General features: G+C 49.6%; 1 protein-coding gene across 3 annotated transcripts in view; it reads left to right on the forward strand.

The window, feature by feature from the left end:
* GMDS (GDP-mannose 4,6-dehydratase) overlaps nucleotides 1-19,346 on the forward strand; it is a 499,050-nt gene that overhangs the window by 423,472 nt on the left and 56,232 nt on the right. For all 3 annotated transcript variants that reach the window (XM_082638227.1, XM_082638229.1, XM_082638228.1), the window contains one exon: nucleotides 7,775-7,871. In XM_082638227.1, the coding sequence (XP_082494353.1) occupies nucleotides 7,775-7,871 (97 nt within the window). The remainder of the gene's footprint in view (nucleotides 1-7,774; nucleotides 7,872-19,346) is intronic.

Consider the following 19,346-nt stretch of genomic DNA (forward strand, 5'->3'; position numbering starts at 1 on the left):
GTTGGCAGGTGTGTGTGGGTCTGCTGTGAGCCCTGATGCTGTTTGTGTCTTGGAGCCCGGGGCAACCCTTGTTCCGTTTCACGTCTGGTTGATGCAGCTCACTGGGTAGCAGGTCAGTTACGTCCTCTAACTGAGGGTCCGTTAGATCCGCAGGATAACTGCTGCCTCTGTGAGTGACCTAATGGAATGGGGGGGGGAGGGCGTTGTACTGAAGACAGAGCAGACGCTCCATAAACGCGCTCTCTGCACATTGTTCTTCTTTTTTTTCTCAGAGCCAAAATCATCTAAGAGAACCAAGACACTTCCTTGACCTTGAGAAGTGTAGGTTCTAATTAGGTGATAATAAGAACTCATTATGTACAAATGTATACAAATAGATGATGGTATTGTGCAAATTTATCACATCAGTTCTGAAAGAACAGCCCGGTGATGGAGGTTTGGAGTGATGTGGGCAGGAAGGTGGAGTTAAGTGGGCCTTTGGCCCAAGCGGGAGCTGTGGCTGGGAGTTCAGGGGAGGGAGAGCCTTCCAAGTGGGTGGAACGGCATGAGAACAGGCACAGAGGAGCATTAGTAACCTGGCTGTGGGCAGTGGGCAGGCCGAAAGCTGGGCTGGGACAGCCTGGCCACCTCGGGCGCAGCGAGAGACACGCACACCTACCACCCACTCACCCATCGGGTCTCAGCTTAGAGGCCTCCCTGAGGCCCCCACCCTGCCAGGTGCCCGCCTGGTCCTCTGACAGCCCCGTCTGCCTTCTACTGCCATTCACATGCATCCTGTGTGGCCGCCAGGCCTCGAGCCCTTTAAGGACAGAGACCCCCGTCCTCAGCACCCAGCTTGGCTCAGCGCCTGGCACTTTTAGGCGCTAGCTGAGGATTTGTGGGAGGTGCAGGGGGCAGACAGCCCTGAACTGTGCTGGGGCTCAGACACAGTGGGGCTCTGGTCCCGAAATCACCACCTCCCCACCGCGGGCCCCCGGTCAGGCCACCGTACAGTTTGCTTCATGCTGTAAAGCAGGAGAAACTCCACCCACATTCTTTGGGGGTGGATAGGACACCCCAGCTGAGTTAAAATAAATACAAATAAAACAGGCAGATAAGAGCCACGTAAAGGCAGCGCAGGAACGCGGAGGCTGACTTAGAAGCCATTGTCACCGCACAGCTGAGGACCGTGGTCTCTGGTCTTTCATTTGATCTCTTGAGCCAGTCTCATTAGGCCTCATTAGGCTCGACGCCACAAGGCTCTGTCCACTGAGTTAATCACACCCGTTGGATTTCCTACAGATAAAGCGTGAGAGAGGACAGTTTGAAAGGAGAGCTTCTCCATTTATTAGTTTCCAGTGATACTGGTGAAAAAGAAGAAAGCAGAGGAAACATTGACCAATCGACTTTCTTATTGAAAGCCACGTTTGGGAGGGGCCCCGTAGGATGCAGCGTCCTTGTCAGAGGACGCAGTCTGCTCTCTCCGACCACGTGGCCTTCTGCCACCCGTTCAGCTCCCAGACCGCTTCCCGATGAAGGCGCAGACTGGGCCGCATCGGTGGGCTGCGCGAGGAGGGGGTCCTGGTGCGGAAGCCTGCGCCCCAGCGAGTCATGGGAACGGCCTTCTTCCGGAACCGCGGGAACAGGGATTTAAATTTCACCTTTTGTTGTAATTGGTTATTCATTCATTCAGCGTAACAGCTGGAGCCGCTTATTTAGTAACAATGAACCTTATTAAGTGAAGCGAAGTGGGACACCGAGAGCCTGGAGACCAGCAGTCTGCGTTTCAAACCCGCACAGGGTCAGCGCCCGCGCCCGCGGCCCCCTCCCTGCGCGCACCCGCCCACGCGCCCGCGCCCCCCGTGCTGCCCTTCAGGAGCGAGAGCAGGTTTGGTGATTAAACCAGCGGCCCCGGAGCCCCCCTCCTCCTGCCCCTGGGCAGGTGCCCCCCACCCGGGTCTGGGCCTCAGCCGCCAGCCTTCTGCAGAAACCCGTCGTCCCTCCCTCCGCCGCCGTCAGCATCTTGCCGGCCCCAGGCCCTCCAGTCTTGAAGAAGGGCCCCCCTCCCTCCAGAAGGTGCCCGGCTCCGCTGCCCCCCTTCCATCCCCGCCCTTCACTGCATCGGAGCCGCTCTTCCGAGGCCCCGCAAGCGTCCGCAGCTCCGCGTCCAGGGGGCCGGGGCGGTGGGCACCTGGCCGGGCGCACGGCCTCCCCGGGGCCTCGCTGGTCGGCCCGCGAAGCTCACGTTCACGGTGTTTTTTTCCTTCGTTGCTGTTTGTCCGTTTCCAGTTACTCCGGCACATCATGTGACGTCTGAGCGTCTGCAGGCGGTGTCCCACCCCCAGCGACCTCCCGCCCCGCACCGCCATTTTCCCAGCTGGTCCCCCCACTCTTTGCCCATCCTGCGGCCCTTCAGCGACACAAGAGACGCGCGCTCTTCTGCGCTGGATCCTCGTCTTGGGTCACCTCAAGGTCTGCTCCGCCCCTGTGGTTTTCTGGCGTCTCTCTGTGGACGTCCTGTTCACTGTATCAGTCAGCTCATCACTTTGGCATTTGCATCCATGTGACTAAATAACGTGCTTGGATTGCTGGTCCCCGACCTTCCCCCTGAGGCTTCTCTCCTGGCACCTCTTATTCCAAAGGAGAGCTGTGTCCCTTGTGACCCCGTGTCTCCCCCACCACCTCAGAGCTGTCCTCCCGCGTTACGTCGTCAGGACGGACCAACGCGTTCACTCCGGGAAACAACACTTCCTTCTTCCTTTCTGAGCAGGTGTCCCTTGCTTACCATAGACCTAACAATTGTCTTTCTCCGTTTGCTTCATTCTCCATGAGTTTGTCACTCACTTCCCCTCAGTCTGCCCTGAAGGTGCTCAGGCCGGTGGCTTACCCTCGGGCGCGTCCCCTGCAGCCCCCCTCTAGATCCTTCTGGCCTGATCCCACCTGGACCGCTGGATGGTTGTCATCCCCTATTTTCTGACATCTTTTAAAAATTCTGTGGTTTAGTGAAGCCAAACCTTAATTAGTTTCCTGAGAATGGTGCATGGGAAGCCAATAGTTTTTGACCAAAGCTTACCTGAAAATATCTCTATCCTGCCCTCAATTAACAAGGTGGCCAATGTACATTTCTTGGTTGGAAATAACTTTCCTTCAGAACCCTGAAGGCGTTGCTCCATTGCCTTTACTTTTGAGTGTTGCCGTGGCAGCCCAGGGGCCACTCTGGGCCACTCTCATCCCCTTGAGCTCCCGGGGACCTCCTCCCCGTCCCTCCCTGTGTTCTGAAACTCTGTGAAGTGGTATCTGCGTGCCCTGTGGGACCCTTTCAGTCTGGAAATGCATGTTCATCTGCTCTGATCAATTTTCTTCATATATTTTAAGATAATTATTTTCTTTACTCTCTTTCTGGAAATCCTATTATACTGACCTCTTGAGGCCATCTTCTGATTTTCTTATCTTCCTTTTTCACATCTACATCTTTTTGCTCTACTTTCTGGGAGGTTTCCTCATTTCTGTCTTCAAAATCTTCTCTTGAATTCTTAATTTCTGATTTTTTTCAATTTCTAAATCTTTTTTTTCAAATTGTCCTTTTTTATGTAGTATCTTTTTTTTTGTTTCTTTGATATCTTTCCTTGTCTCTCTGAAGATATTAGCAGTGATGTGTGTGAGTTTTTTGTTGTTGTGTTCTGTTTTTAATTATCTTCCCTGTTTGTTCTGTTTCCTCCAAGTTGCTGTTTTTCAGTTTGTCTGCTATGATTTCTGTCTTCGTATGTGTGGTTTTCCTCATGTGTGTCTGGTAATCCTCAGTTTTCTGCTCATGTTTACAAGTGGGGGCCTAAAAAGCTGATTGGGGTTTTTGAGGACATAGAGCTTGGGGGCTCTTGGGGGCTCTGGGTGCTCTGGAGGCCGTTTAGTTGGAGAATCTGAGCCCAGAGGAGAGTTCCCAGCCTCCTCCCTGGAAGGGGACCAGCCTGACCCCAGCACCCCCTCAGGGCAGAGGATGCCGGGCGTTCAGCGTACAGTCCACTTACCTTTCCTCTTCTCCGTGTGGTGGCCGCACGCTCACAGGGCCCAATGGCCTTCAGTCCTGCCACCTTCTTCAGGACGGAGGGTGAGGCCATTGCCCAGTGATGCCAACCCTGGGAGGGGATTGGACATCGGGCTGCTTCCGGGGGAGTTTAACCAACCCCCTGTCCGGAGTATCTGGGCTTCCCCGGGGGCCAAGTGGGCTCATGCTCATCTTCCCCGCTGCCAGCTTGCGGGTCTGTTTTTGGGGGCCTCTGCCCAGTCCTTTAACACTCGTCCGTCTCCTCTCCGGCTCCCAGAACTTGGGTCTTCTCGTCTCTCCTGTTGTTCAGCCCTTGTCAGTGTGTTCGTTTTTGCAGGGGGTCCGGGGAAGGAACAGAAGTGTGTGCAAACACCGTCCTCGCCCAGGACCTGCTGACACTCCCAGGGCGCCCCATACCCTGCACCAGTAAATCATAGCTGCTGGTGACCCCCTGTCTCCACGTGTGCACCCTAGTCAAGTAGCGCTCCTTAAAATCACCCCTGCAAGCTTTTGTGATGTCCCCGACTTGACTTCGGCTGCTCACTTGGCTTTGCTTGCTCCTTAGAGGGATTCCTTGTTGGGGAGAGTTTAATAGCGCCTCATCTTGACTTACCGTGCCAGATTCTTCAGGGCGTTCTATTGCTATTTACTGCTTCTTAGGAGCCAACGGTTTCTTTTCAAATTCGGATTATACAGGACCCCCTGCTCAGTGAGCTGTTGATCTAAATCAGTGGCTAGTTACTCCTGTTAATTAGCTGGACCCCCTACCCCCTGTCAGGCCACTGTCATTTCATGAACATTGCAGCTCTGCTTTGGGTCATAACATTACCTGTTAGGACAAGTTAGCTCTTAGCTTTTACTGGTTAACACCAGTGTTCTGTGTGTTGTTGTAACGATGCTTTCTGGCCCTTGGCTGAAACTTTTGCTTATTGCCCTCTCGCAGACCTAGTGCAAGTTAGAAAGTGGTTTCTGCCACCTCTGTTCTGCTCTGCGCCCTTCCCTTGGTGACAGTTGGCTGTTCAGCGCAGCCATATTCATCGTAGGGCAACACCATGCCCTGAGAGACGGCCGTGGCCGTGGACACATGTGCAGGCTGCCTAGCAGCATCAGGCAGAGGCAGAGAGGCCTGCATGTGGGCAGCCCACCCTGCAGGTGCCTGCATGGTGTCAACTCACTTCTAATGTGCAGGTTCTTCCCCGTCTTTTCCCACTTCAGCTGCTGTTACAAATGCCAGTGTGGCCCAAGGCTGCAGGGCAGCCCAAGAGAGTCCATAGCAGTCGGGGAAGGTCCCGCTGAGCTGGCCATCAGCCTGCTGGTGTGGACCGGAACCGGATGCTTTCCTGGGGTCAAGGGTGAGGATGTGTCAGTAACTCATCCCCTAAAGCAGGGGGGCAACCACAGTCTGCAGGCCAGACCCCAGCCAAGGCTTGTTTTTTACTGTCCTCTAAGGATGTTTTTACTGTTTTAAAGGGTAGTTAAAAATTTTAAAGAAAGATGATAATGAGGAAGAGAAGAAGGAGGAAGAGAATGAGGAAGAATACGTCACAGAGCCTCTTATGTGATGGCAAAGCAGAACTAGTCAGTTTCTGGCTCTTTACAGAAACAGTTTGCCAGCCCCTGGTCTGGAGATGTGGCCAGCTTTGCCAAGTTCCCTGGGCCACACGTGACCCCAGTCAGGGGACACCTTTCCTTACGCCTCGTCGACTTAAATATGTATGTGGCTACGTGTGTGGTTTCAGAAAGATTCATTGTAAATACATGGGTCTGAATCACCATTCCTCCAGCTTGTGGCCTCCGTTCGGATTCACCACCACGATGGGCGGTGTCACGTGTGTCCGTGTCCCCACGTCAGCCTGACCATCACAGATTACATGCTGAGCCGCAGCTGGAAGAAACAGCAAAACGTGCTTCTGGACCCCCTGGCTCCATGCAGATGCCATCAGGAAGGCGTGTGCGGAGCTTGTTTCTCTTCGCGAGCGTGAAATGTGAACAAAAATAAAACTAAAACGCACTCCTGAGAAACAAATATCCTTTCATTTACTGTTGATGAAAGCGTCACCAGAGAGAGGTTCTACTAAAACAACCAAGTTTAGAATTAGATAGGTAATTTTTTTAAATCGTGACTTTACCAAACATTCTCCCTTACTGTGGACATTGGCCAAGGTTTGGTCTTCATCCATCAGAGATGACAGGGCTCACCAGCCCCTCAGCTTTTCCCGTTTTACAGCAGTTTTACTCGGCATACTCTAAAGCGTCCACCTACCATATCCAGGTGAATGTTCCAGAAACTTAGCTCTGATCCTGCCAAGTAAGTCTAGGCAAGGGTAAGAAATTAAACCAAATAAGTAAATTACCAAACACCCTTTTTTGAGTCATTAATATAAAAGTCATGGAAAATGCCAGTTGTACATTTTTTTATTGTTCAGCATATTATGCTATAATTCTCTCTGTGTTGTGGGATGTTTTTCATATTTGCCTTTAGTACGTTGGCAAATCCAGCATACTCATAAACTGATTATTCCTCCAACGATGAAATATTATCCTTATGCTCTCAAAAAGTAAATTGAGGATAGAACATTTGAGGGGTTGATCACAAATAAAGCTTGTGAGGCCAGTTTAAGTCTCTGATACCCAATCTATGTCCAAAATACAACCACAATCAACTTTTAATGTCCATCTTCAATGGCACCTGTAATTCACACAGTCAAGTAACCAACTTAATGCTCTATTCTTTCCTTTGATCTCCACTGTGACAGAATTGTCCTGTCACAGGATTCATCACCAGCTGATAAAGCAAACTAGGTCTGAGGATAAGCATTGAAGTCAGACATTACTTGGTAACTTCTTTTCTTTCTTTGCTGAAAAGTTCCATTTGTAGAAATAAGTCAAATTATATAGTATTTTTTGTTCTTTGGATATTAGTTTGTAGAAATCCAGAGGTCAGCTTTAAGCCAGTGGCTTCATTTCTGTAAAAGTGAGAACATAAAATGGAACACCGGCAAGAAGCTGGTCTTGAAACTTGTGAACTTGCCCCTCAGCTTATGAGAAGAGGGGGCTGCTTGTGGGACCCTGAACTGTTGTTGACTGTGGATGTTTAAGGAAGAAGACTTGTCCAAATAGCATCGTGGCTGAATCAGAGAAAGAAGAGACGCTGAAAGGTTGTCGCTTAGCAGGAAATCAGCTGATTCATTACGCACTTTTTGGAGGTTTAATCATGTGGGCTTTATCAATGGGGCCAACTGCTGCCTGGGTACAGCAAGGGCACTTGTGTGGAATACGGGGATGAAATGAATGGTTAATTAGGGTATGAAACTTATTCTAAAATGGAATGCATTCAATTTACAATAAATACTCCTAAAACTACAAAAATAAAAAAAAATAAGGAAGGGAGAGACAGGAGAGATTAATTCATAATAATTGACTTTATCAAGAATAGTCTAAAGAGGCACAGAATCTTTGAAATCCCTGAAAGTTGCCCAATTCCTTATTCTGGCTAATCTGTTCATTTCTGAGGTCTCACTTCTGAACATACCATGATTTTCCTTAAAGAGGAAGGAAAAGCCCTGCCCTTTTGACATAGATCTGGAAAGGCTTTAGAACCACTGTTGCCCTCATAACACGGTTAAGCACCGGCCTGTGTTTCCTGAGTTAATGAGCTTCTGGCTCCTTACAGGGAGAAGCCACGCTGCCCGGCAGCCTGGCCTGATGCTCCCAAGCAGGTTGGGGCTGATCAACTCTTTTTCTTCTTTCCAGGTGGGAAGGAGAGAATGAAAATGAAGTGGGCAGGTGCCAAGAGACCGGCAAAGTTCATGTGACCGTGGATCTCAAGTACTACCGACCAACTGAAGTGGTAAGAGTCTCGGCCCTGGCGGCAGGGCCACACCCAGCCGCTGGCTGGGAAATACTAACTGGTCGCTGCAGCCAGGCTTCCCAGCTCTGCCCCGGGCTCTCTGTCGTCCCTCAGTGCGCGTTCCCCAAACCAGAGTCCAGGGAATTGCATTTGGGGTGTTATTCTCGCCACAAAATGCATTGCTGTGTAAAGGAAAACGGGGTAACACACACCCAGGGAAAGAGCTGGTTTCCGAAATGGAGGCTCAGATCAAAGGCGGATCCCATCAAGGTAGTGGCCTGACTGATGGCTGAGCCCCGGTACCTGCAGGACGTCTGCCTTCCAAGGCCCCCCGTGACCCCCAGGGTCTGGAGATCACGGTGCACACGCTCACGTACACACAGACACGCACTCATACACACCCACATAAACACACTCATATGCACTCACACATGCTCACATACACTCACATGCACACTCACATATACTTAAACACACATGTACTCATACACATACTCACATGTACTCACATACACATACTCACGCTCACACATGCACACACATGCACTCACATACACACGCACAAACCTGAGCGGTGTTAAGCCCTGCACACTTTTTAAGCCTCAGCTCAAGTACTGTCCTGGTTGTGAATCCTTTTCTGGCCGATATACTACCACCACTGAACTTTCTACTTTTTCCTTTGTATCTGTTGATACATTATGTGCTATACATAACTATATTATAACACCTATTATAATTTACTATACTCATTTGGTTACGTGTTCTTCTCCAAAGAGTTTCTCCAAACTCTTTGAGGAGAAGGACTTTTTTTTGCTATCTTAGATGATAAATTCAGTGCTTGATGATTATTGGTGGATGAGTGGATAAACGCATAAATTTCTGAATACAGAAGTTCCTGTATGTATTCAAACTTTTATTGAATGAATGAACACGCATTATCTATTAATTTGATAGGTGAAAGAATCCCCCTTGTTTATATAAGCTTTTCTCTACCCCTCACCCCGCAATTTGCCGTTGGTCTTCCAATTTTATTGATGGTTCTTTCTCTACCTGATATTTACTTTAGTATTTTTAAAAACATGACTAGTCACTAATTACTAATGTTTCATACCCTCCTAATCTGTAATAATACTTTATCAAATACTAAATTTTAAAATACAAAAATATAAAAAGAAGCTCCTATATTAAGAAATGACCTACAGGTTGTTTGAGCATAACATGCTCCTTTCCTAGATTTATAAGAACTTCTAGCTTGGTGTTGTCACTTAAATGTGGGCCACGTTCACTGTGGTGACAAAACTCAACGTTTTAAAGGTACCTAAAGGTGATAGAAAGCAGCAGCTTCAGAGAGAAATGTTCAAACATGGTGGTTCCCGGACGAAATGTATATTAACCGTGAAAATAGAATCCTGGAACCTGTTTTACCTGTGTTTGAACCAAATTCCTATCTGTTGTACAACTTTCTGAGATCAGGAAAGCCACGGTGAAGAAGGATCGAAAGTGAACCTGTCACCGGTAATCACCCTTCAAACTGTCTTGTTTCAAACAAAGGAAAACACTTCATTTCATGCACTCTTACACACAGGAGCGAATAAAAAGGAAAGGAAATCAGCAGTGCTTGGCGACTGGGGCTGTGGAGTCTGCATTGTCCTGGCCCGGGCGGGGCCGGTCTTTGACACACAGTGAACAATGGTGCCAGTGCTGATGGGGGTGGGTGTGGCCGGCAGAGGATGTGCTGGTCCCAGGGAGGGGACACCAGCATGCTCCTGCTGACACAGCAAGGAGACCCGGCTGTGGAGCCTCCCACCGGGCCCAGAGATGGGCCACAGGCTCTCGTTTTTCTGGGACATGAACAGGCAGCTTTCTTTCTGTGCTCGCGAATGAAAACTGTCATCTCAGTGGAAAACGGACGGAGCCAACCCTCAGCCCCTGTAACAACTTCACCGTGGCCCTTCCCGTTTCCAAAGCTAGGAGGTCGTTAAGAACAGCTTGTCTGTCAAACTTACTTGGTCTCTGTGTGGGGTTGATAAGGACCCTTGGGCTCACAGGACAGTTCTTGAAGTCCCTGTGGACGCTCTTTCCTGCCGAGGCTCCACGTCCGTCCTTTTGTTCTGGCCAGTGTCTCTGTCGTACCTGTTCTGCAACTCTGTTTGCACAAAAGACGTTTGAACATGAGGGCGCCCTCCCATTTCCCAGGCTCTTCTCTCACCCATCTAGCTCTCTCCACCACCCGGGTCCCCTTTACTGCCTCTGGTCTTGGATTTTGAAGGCTGTGGTAATTTTGTCCACTCCACTCAGCACAGGGCTCTGTCGGGCAAGCCTTCTTGTGTGGTGAGGCTAGACTTTTCACCTCATTCCTCAGAACAGCAGTTTTCCCAGCACTTGGATCAGCTTGACAGCCTTACATGGAGTTGCCTCGGGGCTGACAGTGTTCCTCCAGGTGAAAGGGGATGAGAACTGGAGCCCGCCTGCAAGCTTGCACTTGGGCCTGTGCCGTACACAACACACCCAGGGGGGCGCTGGCACGAGGCCTGAGAAGCCCTTGATGTGGGGAGACGTGTAATTCTCAGTGTCCAGTTGTGTCCTTCCCTATTCTGAGGTCAAGTCCATCTTCCAAGTACCACAGCCTGCTTCTCATCCTTCCTCGTTTTCTAGAAAAGCTGTTCTCTTGATCAGCTTTCATCCTGTGTCTTCAGCACCTAGGACACCCCGGAGACGAACGCATAAACTAGATCTTCCTAGAGTCCAGTGGGTCCAGAATGATCGAAAGAAAAAAAATGCCGTAAAGAAAATTTGGGGGGAAAAAGCAGGTCATAGAACACCGGTATCCTAACGCAAGACTAAAGGGAGATAAAGATTTACATTGTTTTCTGAATGAGATTCAGACCAAGGCAGGCTGTTTACGCAGCACAGGCTGGCATTGACCCCAAAGAGGCCGCCAGTGATTCTGTACAGAGCAGACCTCACAGCTGAAAACCTTTCCCTCATTGGTTTTGTCACCACAAAATCTTTGGTCCTGCTTCTGCTCCAGAGTGGAAAGTCCTGAAAGTTTTTGTTCTGAGCTTAGGACTCTGGCGTCCAGTTGAGCTGAGCGGAATCCTATTTTCCGGTTCCTTCTCTGGACACCTCTGGGCTTCCCTTGCATGTTTAAGAGTTCTACTGCTGTGGGAAGCTTCATCCTAGAAACTGGACTTTACATTCCCCCTTGCCTCTGAATCCCAGCATCGGTGATGGCGACATGAATACTTGGGTCCTGTACCTCTGTCTCCTCGGGCGTTTCCTCTGCCTGTACACGTATGCAGAGCCCTGGCATCGTGCATTTGTGTGCGGGGAAGAAGCGGGGTTGGGCTTAAGGCCAGACGGCCTGAGTTACCAGATGTGTGAACTCAGGCGTGTCACTTCGCAGTGCCTCTGTTTGGCTGGCTTTAAAGATGGGATTAATAGTCAAACTTCTTTCAAAGAATTGCTGGAGAATTAAGAGAGTCACGTGCACAAAGTGCTCATTAGAGCAGTGTCTGGCACATGGTAAAATACCAATATTCATGCTGTTATTGTTAGTTATTAATTCATTCAGCAAATGTTTACCACGCCCTGTGTTAGACCCTAAGAATTCAGCATGGACGAGACAGACACATGCGGCCCTCGTGGAGGATGTAGAGAGGAATAGGTCAGTTACTCAAGTTGAGTGCCTTTTGAAAAGCAGAAGGACATCACTGGTGAAGTGTACGTATTAACCACTAAAAAGTCAATAACATGGTATAATCAGGGCTTCTAGCAAGCGCTAATAGGTACTCTGATTTTTTTATTCTTGTTTTATCTTGATTTTTATCCTTTCTGACCCTCTTTCTGAAGATTCAGTAGCTATTCAGTGGTATGGAATTGTCATGTAAATAGGAGAAAATTAACACTGACCTATTACTTAATTTAAAATAATAACAAAGATGTCTTCTTTTTGTTTGAGAATTTTTAACTTGGAAAATTCACAAAGGTTGGATTAGGAAGTATTCATCCTAATGTGCCAAATTTTAATGACACCAAATGTTCAGTTCACTTAAAAAAAAAAAAAACTAAGATTTTTTTTTTTCAGTGAAACAAACAAAAAAATTGCCTTTTTTCTGCAGAGCATTTTAGGAAATGGCATGGGAAACACATTAATAGACCGAAATTGAAATCACCTATTTTCCACGAAAAATGTCTTGATTTAAGCTCTACTGGGTGATGGAGCTAAGTTTTTCCTTGCTGTATTATTTGTCTTTAACATTCGCTTTTCTTGCCATTGTATTTCTAATGTCCTCAGCTGTGATTGGTTTTTGCTTTCTTTGCTTACTTAATGTTTATTCGCATTCTTTATAGATACTAGAAAAAATTCCTGAGTTAAAATCTAGAGCTGGGAAAGCAGTAACTTCAAAGAAGGCCAAGAGGCTAGTTAAAGCAACACCTTCCTTCAGTAAAAACATGTGGCCTGTTTCTAATCAAATTACCATATGCTCGTTGAGTTGTCCCCTCTGCAAACTTTTCCTAATATTTTTCTGTAAATGATGTTAAGTTAAATGGCCCATAATTGCTTGTTCTATCTCATAACCCTGTTTAGAATAATGCTGGGTAACACTTTCCAGACCTCAGGAATCTGATCTGTCAGCAGAGGACTTGTATAAATACCAGTTAGAGCTTCGCCCAGCGCCATCCCTGGACACTGGGGGTCTTGAAACGGTCCCTTCTTACCCCGTAGCTGTTCTCACCCCCTCGCACACGTCCCTGCCCTTAGCAGGAAACTGGATCCTCCCTTCGCCACGATCTGTCTCCTCCGGCTCTGCCAGAAGCGCCCATCTCTCCGGGTCCTCATCCTTCTGACCTCCAGGGCTCTAATCCCACCCCTACGCCCCTGCTTTCCTTTGTTCCTCGTCTGGATGGTGGGGGCCAGGCGGAGAGGGAGCAGACACAGCAGTGAAGGGCGAGCCCCTCTCGCTGCCCTGGGACCTGGAAGAGGAGAGGCCGGGCTCCTTGTTTTGTAAGCGTCGACTCGCAGGCCCAGCGTGCTCTGCCTTTATGACTGCCGGAGCGCAGCGGCCTGGAGTGCTGACACAGTGCCTCCGCTTTTGTAATTATTCTCTGAACTTCTTACTGCCTGTATTTCACAGATAGTGTATATCTCTGCGTCACTGTGCATGTGCTGGAAGCCTCCTTCTTCGGTTCCTCATACTAATCTTTCTATCCCTCCTTAAATCACGCTGGCCTTTCCTGCGCTTCTCCTTCCTTGAACTTAACCGAGAGAGCTGTAGTTTCAGTCTCTCCAGCTGAGGCTCAGCTCTTCCACATTGTGGCCTCCGTGCTTCACAGGACCCCGTACAGAACCCCCAGGGTGGGTGACATTCCTCCTAAAGCCTGGGCTCTTCCCTCGGCTCCTGTCCCCTCAAGAGCGTTTACGTCTAATGAAATAATAATTGTGTCCCGACCATAATGCCCCCGACTTCCTCCTGTTTTTCCTTGAAGGGTTTATGATTAGATCCAGATTAGAAGGATGCCATTAAAGACTTAAATATCTCGGTGAATACACATAACTATATACCTTCCCTTATATTAAAAAATTATTTTTTAATTTTTTTATTAAACAAAAATTTTTTTGTTTGCATCCAGAAATCTCCCTGGCGGCCTTAACGTAGATGCTTTCATTCCTTGTACCAACAGGGAATTCCTCTAAAATCTGTACCTTTGTTCCATAAAAGCTGAGCAGGTAATGACTACCCTCATTTGTAATCATAGTAATGACCTCTTGACATCTACAACATAAATTCCAACATCTTGGAAATGTGTTGTAGCCTCTGCAGCTACTTTCTTTAGGAAGAGCCATCTGTTCCCCAGCTCAGCCGCTACCTGCAGGGGCTCTGGTCACTCGCAGGAAAGAATTCCTCCGGGAGATGCGACCAGCCACTCCCTCTTCACTCTCATCTCCGGCCACTGGCATCTGTATTCCAGAATTTTAGGAATCCCCATTTGCTGTTTGTTTGTTTCTTAAATCAGCGGTGCTGTTCCCGTTCTATCAAGCCATAATTATCTTCTGAAATAACTGTAATTCAGAAACCTTTTCATGGAGATTTCATAGATAACACTATCTGTGTTTCCTTCTTCCACCTGTTCTGCTCTATGCGTCCGACAAGGCTCATAATTCCTTAGCAAGTTTAATTGTTTTTCCTAGCACAGTGTTCACTTGTGGACACTAGCTATTGTGGGTTCCCCAGAGCTCCGTCTCTGTCTGTCTGCACTGGCCTTTCTCTTCCCTCGAGGCCTCCTCTGGCTTCGCTTCCACACCCTGGCTCAGGGCAGACTGGTCTGTTCACTCACCGTCACACCTGCTGGCACAGTTGAGCGCTCACTTGACTGCCGTGGTCGGAAGCCTCCGAGCTTCTCCCCACAGCTGATGGTCTTGCTTCCTAACTCGGCAGCTCTGCTTGGCCTCCTGCACAATCACACGTGATGTGCTTGGCCTGCTGGTGAACACCCAGCTCCACTCAGCCGCTGTTCAAAGCAGGCCCTATACCTAATAGCCAGATCCGGTTTGTGCATTTTGTAATGCAGTCCTAAACTAAGAAACGGGCCAGTGCCCAGGTACTAAAAGATTCTGCAGTTTTTAGGATTCGTTACAGGAATCCTTTATTGCATTCATCACATACATTTAAAATATAATTCTTATTTACCTTCAGCTTCTCAGAAGGTATATCAGCACATATAGAGTAGCCCTATAAGGTTGAGGCCTTAGAGATTTAATTCAGAAGGAATGTTTATTGAATTCCTACCGTGGAAGTGAGTCTTCGTAGCAGGTGGGTGAGGGAAGGCCCTCAGCTGGCAGTGAGTCTCCCCCAGGTCGGGGGACGGCTCGGCAGCTGCAGGCTGGGCTGGGGCAGGAGCAGTGGGGCACTCACTGGACCAGGCGGTGGCGGCCAGAACAGTGACAGGCGACAGGACGCTGCAGAGATGGAGAGCTCAGGGTCAGGGACCAGATCAGATGGTGACGCACAGGTGGTGGGAACTGGGGTGCCGTCACCCCGTCGGGGACCCGGGGACAGGACTCCCTTCGCGGGGCAGGGGCCTCAGGGCCTCGGGGCGCTGGTGGCCTGGTGTAGAGGAAGGCAGTCGGGTTTGGGGCTACGTGTACGTGAGGTGAGTTGAGGCCCTGAGAGGGGCATTTGGGGCAGGGGGTCGTGAGCAGGAACTGGTCCCCGGCCAGGCAGGTTTGGATGCAGGAGGTCAGTCTCAGAAACTCAGGCTGAGGAGACTGGTTAAGAATTCATGTATGAAGCATTTGTGTCCAAGAGCCACGGGGCCGGACTGAAGGGCTCCCCGCCCCCCATCATGAGCCCCGGCCTTCGAGGCTCCTCAGAGGTTTCAACGGCTGATGCCAAAGAGCTGACGTGAACTGGAAGGTGATTCCTGCCTCAGTTCAGGCAAACTGCATTTCAGGGGTAAGCAGAGACCTGATTCCAAGCTGATGTGCCCCGGAGGGCGGGATGCGAAGCATCTTGGTTCGTAAGGATGGAAGGCTCGTCTGAGTATAAGGTGCTTTTATCACCGTCATCATTGTAATTATCGCCGTCAGCAGCCTCATACAGGCCTGTGAAATCATTAGTTATCAGGAGACATCTGAAGGCCTCCTTCGAGCTCTTCAGTTTTCGTGTTTTTCAATATGTCTTTGGTTTTTGGCCCCCACAGCTTCGGGCAGAAAAGGTCATTTGCTGTTGAGCGCGGCCAGCTCTGCTTCTTGATCCTATGGTGGAGCCGATGGTCCTGGTGAAAGTGAGGAGGTGGGTTTCCCCTCAGATTCTGCAAAAGTCTGTTCCCAGAGGCTGTCCCAGGCCCCGGGATCCAGCACGTTCCGGGGCGACCTCCGGAACTTCGGTATCGCTGACGGGCTAGGGACCAGCCACCCTCCGTCACTTCCCTGCCCCCTCACCGTCTTCCTCCCGCGGAAATCTTCCTGCGAAAACCCGTCTCTGTGCTTGCTTCTCAGAGGCAGCCGGACATCACTTTTACAGCTGAAAATCTATGTTGGTTTCCCATTGCTGCTGCAACAAACGGTCACAAAGCAGCTGAAAACTGCACAAACGCGTTATCTTACGGTTGCAGAGGACGGAAGCTGAACTGAGTTTCACGGGACTAAAATCAAGGCATTGACAGAGCTGTGCTCCTTCTGGAGAGGGCTCTACTGGAAGAAAACACTGAATTAATCACTTTGACCCGTTGCCAACTGGTCCACAGTGTCTCCTGCTGTGTGGAAAACGCATTATCAATCACCTTGAGGAGGAGGAAGAGTTGGAAGATTCTAGTTAACTGTCAGTTTAAAGTTTCAGACACACCCTCAAAAAACACAGTGAACGTGCACCTGGGCCACTGCAGACAAGGTCCAACCACTCATATGTCTGAGGGAGCACCAGGCGAGGGCACGAGAACAGTAGGATCTGGGGGAGATTTGTGGCTTAAAAAGAGACCCAGAGAGCGTTCTGGGTTGGGGATGAAGCAGTGGCACCACAGAGACGTGGTGCAGGGACCACGTGGTCTCCCGTGGAGACGCCGGCCCTATGGGGGTGCTGGCGCCAGGGCCCCTCCCAGGCTCCCCCGCGGTGCACCCTCCGCTGTCTGGGCAGCGCTCGGCCCTCCTCCCCTCTCTTCTCACCCTCTTCTTCTTCCTGCATTTTGACCTCTTTTCCTTCCTTCCTGCTCTTGCTGTTAGTCTCACAACCAACCAGGAATCATCCTTAAGCCCTACAGAGTCCCTCTGCCTCCGAGATCACCCACCTGTCCTTTGACAGGTGTCTTCTGACCACTGACCAGTCACACTCTGAGGCGTCCCCTTAACCAGTTCCGTTAAGTTAAACAAGGTTCTTGGTGGAGACTGACTCTTAAACAGTTTGCAGCTTTTGTGATTCACGGACAATGTCGGGAACAGGGGAGGACCCTTCTCTCCTAAGACAGGGATTTGTTAATCTCATAAACATGGGTCCTTAACAGTCGTTCCAAGAAGATCAATCTAAATACACTTTTATTCATTTTTTTACATATTCTTCAACTTTATAATGAAATGTCTCCCTATTTTTCAGGGATTTTTGTTGAGAATGAAATTAATTCTATGCAGAGTGATATTAGGAAGCCACGGTACATTTTAAGTTCAGATTGTTTCTATTATTTTTGGAAAATAGTTCAGCGGAGGAAATGAGGCAACTGTGATCCTCTAAAACCACAGTTGAACTTGGGGAAATATGTCGAGTTTTCTCTAAGGCACGTTAAGATGTTGAAGAGAAATATTCGATTTAGTTTTAGCTTTGGAAGGTTAGGCTTGCAGTGTCTTCCTCTTTGTGCACCTGTTTTGGTGAAAATTTCAGTCAGATGTATTGAAGTAGGCTTTGGATATGCTGTCCAAAACAGGTAACCAAAATACCGTTTTTATTACTATTACATTTCCCAGATGAAGAGGACTGACCTCACTGAGGATGGCTCTCTTGCTAATAATGTTAACGTACAGTGACAGTGTGAAGAAATCAGAATTCTAACGGCTTGTGGATCAGATCAATAGGAAAAACAAAAGAGAGAGAATGTGGGTGAGAACAGTTGCGATTTTCCTATGAGGCCCTTGTGCTGAGTGCCACCCGCTGAGGTGAGAGAGGAGCCGTTTTCACAGTCTGGCTCATCCGTGGACGTGGCGTACATGCCCGTGGACGTGGGGCCTGTTCTGGGGCCAGTGGATGTGGCGTACATGCCCATGGACGTGGGGCCTGTTCTGGGGCCCGTGGACGTGGCGTGCATGCCCGTGGATGTGGTCTGTCCTCGGGTTGGTGAATATGACATACTCTCTTCGTGCACCAGCCCCTCCCAGCTGCCCTACAGGTGGGGTGGCTGCTGGTCCCTTGGCGTCATCTCCTCCCCCGGCTGCTCAGGGAGGCCGAGCAGCCAGGGGTGGGGACAGGAACAAACAGCCCTGGGATGGGCGGCGAGAGCCTGGCCCAGTCACTGCGTGGTGCTGGGCGACCACACCCTGGCCCCGAGGGAGTGAGGACGGCTCAGCACCCACTGGAGTAAAACCAGGACGGCTTGTCCCATCAGGACAGTGGTGGCCAAGGCCACGGGGCTAACTCTTGGTGTCTTTAACATATTTAGCAAAAGGCCGGCACTTCCCCCCTGACATTGGGTTTGTCTGGCTAAACATGAAACAAAGCCTTTGCCTGTCCAGTGAGCATGTCCACCGAGGTCACGTTTCTTCCCGTCCAGCTGCCTCACATCCGAGTCTGGATCCTACACAGTCTTGTGTTCACAGCTTCATCACTCTGGGGCAAACACAGACGCCACGGCCGTGGCTTCCGGCTTTCTTCAGCAGGAACACCTTTGCACACATGCTTAGGTTGACGTCAGTCTTCCTGACTCAGGTGCCCCACTCCTCGCCTGCCCTCCCTGACCCTGGCTAAATGATGTTTAGGTTGTTGTGTCCCCAACCTCTGCTGAAACCCAAACCAGACCATCCACTGCCTACTAGAAATACTCTCCTTTCCTTGTCTGCATTTTTCATGATGTTGCTCTATATTTTTAAGTAATTCAACCTCTTTTCTGTCTTCCTTCCTCATCTTTATAATTTTTCCAGGCAGCTGGACTTCATTTCTGATACCCTTATACTTTATGGTCTGTATCCCAGGCTCAAAAGTAAAGTGTGTATTTATTTTAAACGTGAGTCGACGATATCATTATTTCTCCTGCATCTTCTGTCTGTGTGACATTTTGTGCCCTGACCATCACGTAGACAGTAGGTCAGGGTGTGGTTTTTACAGGTATTGTTCATGTAAACCACTGGCAGTGGTTTTAGTTTATTCATCAAAAGGAAACAGCGAGGGGAAACACTGGGGTCAGATACGTAGGCGTTAAGATAGAAGGCGGCATTTGAAAGTGGCGCCTTTGGCTTCATCTTCACGTTCCCCTGACTCAGCATCCGTTTCCCTGTCTTCTGAATGAAGGATGACTACTGGGAAGGGAAATGAGCGTGTGTGAAGCAGCCTGAGATCGCACGATCAAAGATACCGTATTAGTGTAAACTGCTGCAATTTTTATCAAAGGAGACTCCTCAGACCGGACTCTGGATTCACCTGCCTGCGTTAGTCAGCAGCCCCTGCGTCCGCCGGGAGCCCCGAGCCTCTCCCCTCTTGGAGGTGCCTGTCTCGGTCCTACAGTCCATTTCTGGGTGTCGGAAAGAATCAGAGTCGGTCACGGCCCTGGAAGTTAAAACAGAGGACACGTGTCAGGTGTCCGCCGGCACTCAGGCGGGGGAGGGACGGGCGCAGGTTTGCAGGGCACCTGCTGTGGGTGACGGATGCCTGCCGGCTGGCACATCCTATCACCCTGGCCACTCACGATGGCGTTTGTGAAGCCCTGTTAGCAACCCCTCCACCCAGCTGGTCCTGTGCGCCCGGCACACTGCATAGAGTCCCGCTGAAGAACTTTCCA

This window comes from Mesoplodon mirus, assembly GCF_964341445.2.
Source record: "Mesoplodon mirus genome assembly, chromosome: 12".
In the NCBI taxonomy this organism is placed as follows: Eukaryota; Metazoa; Chordata; class Mammalia; order Artiodactyla; family Ziphiidae; genus Mesoplodon; species Mesoplodon mirus.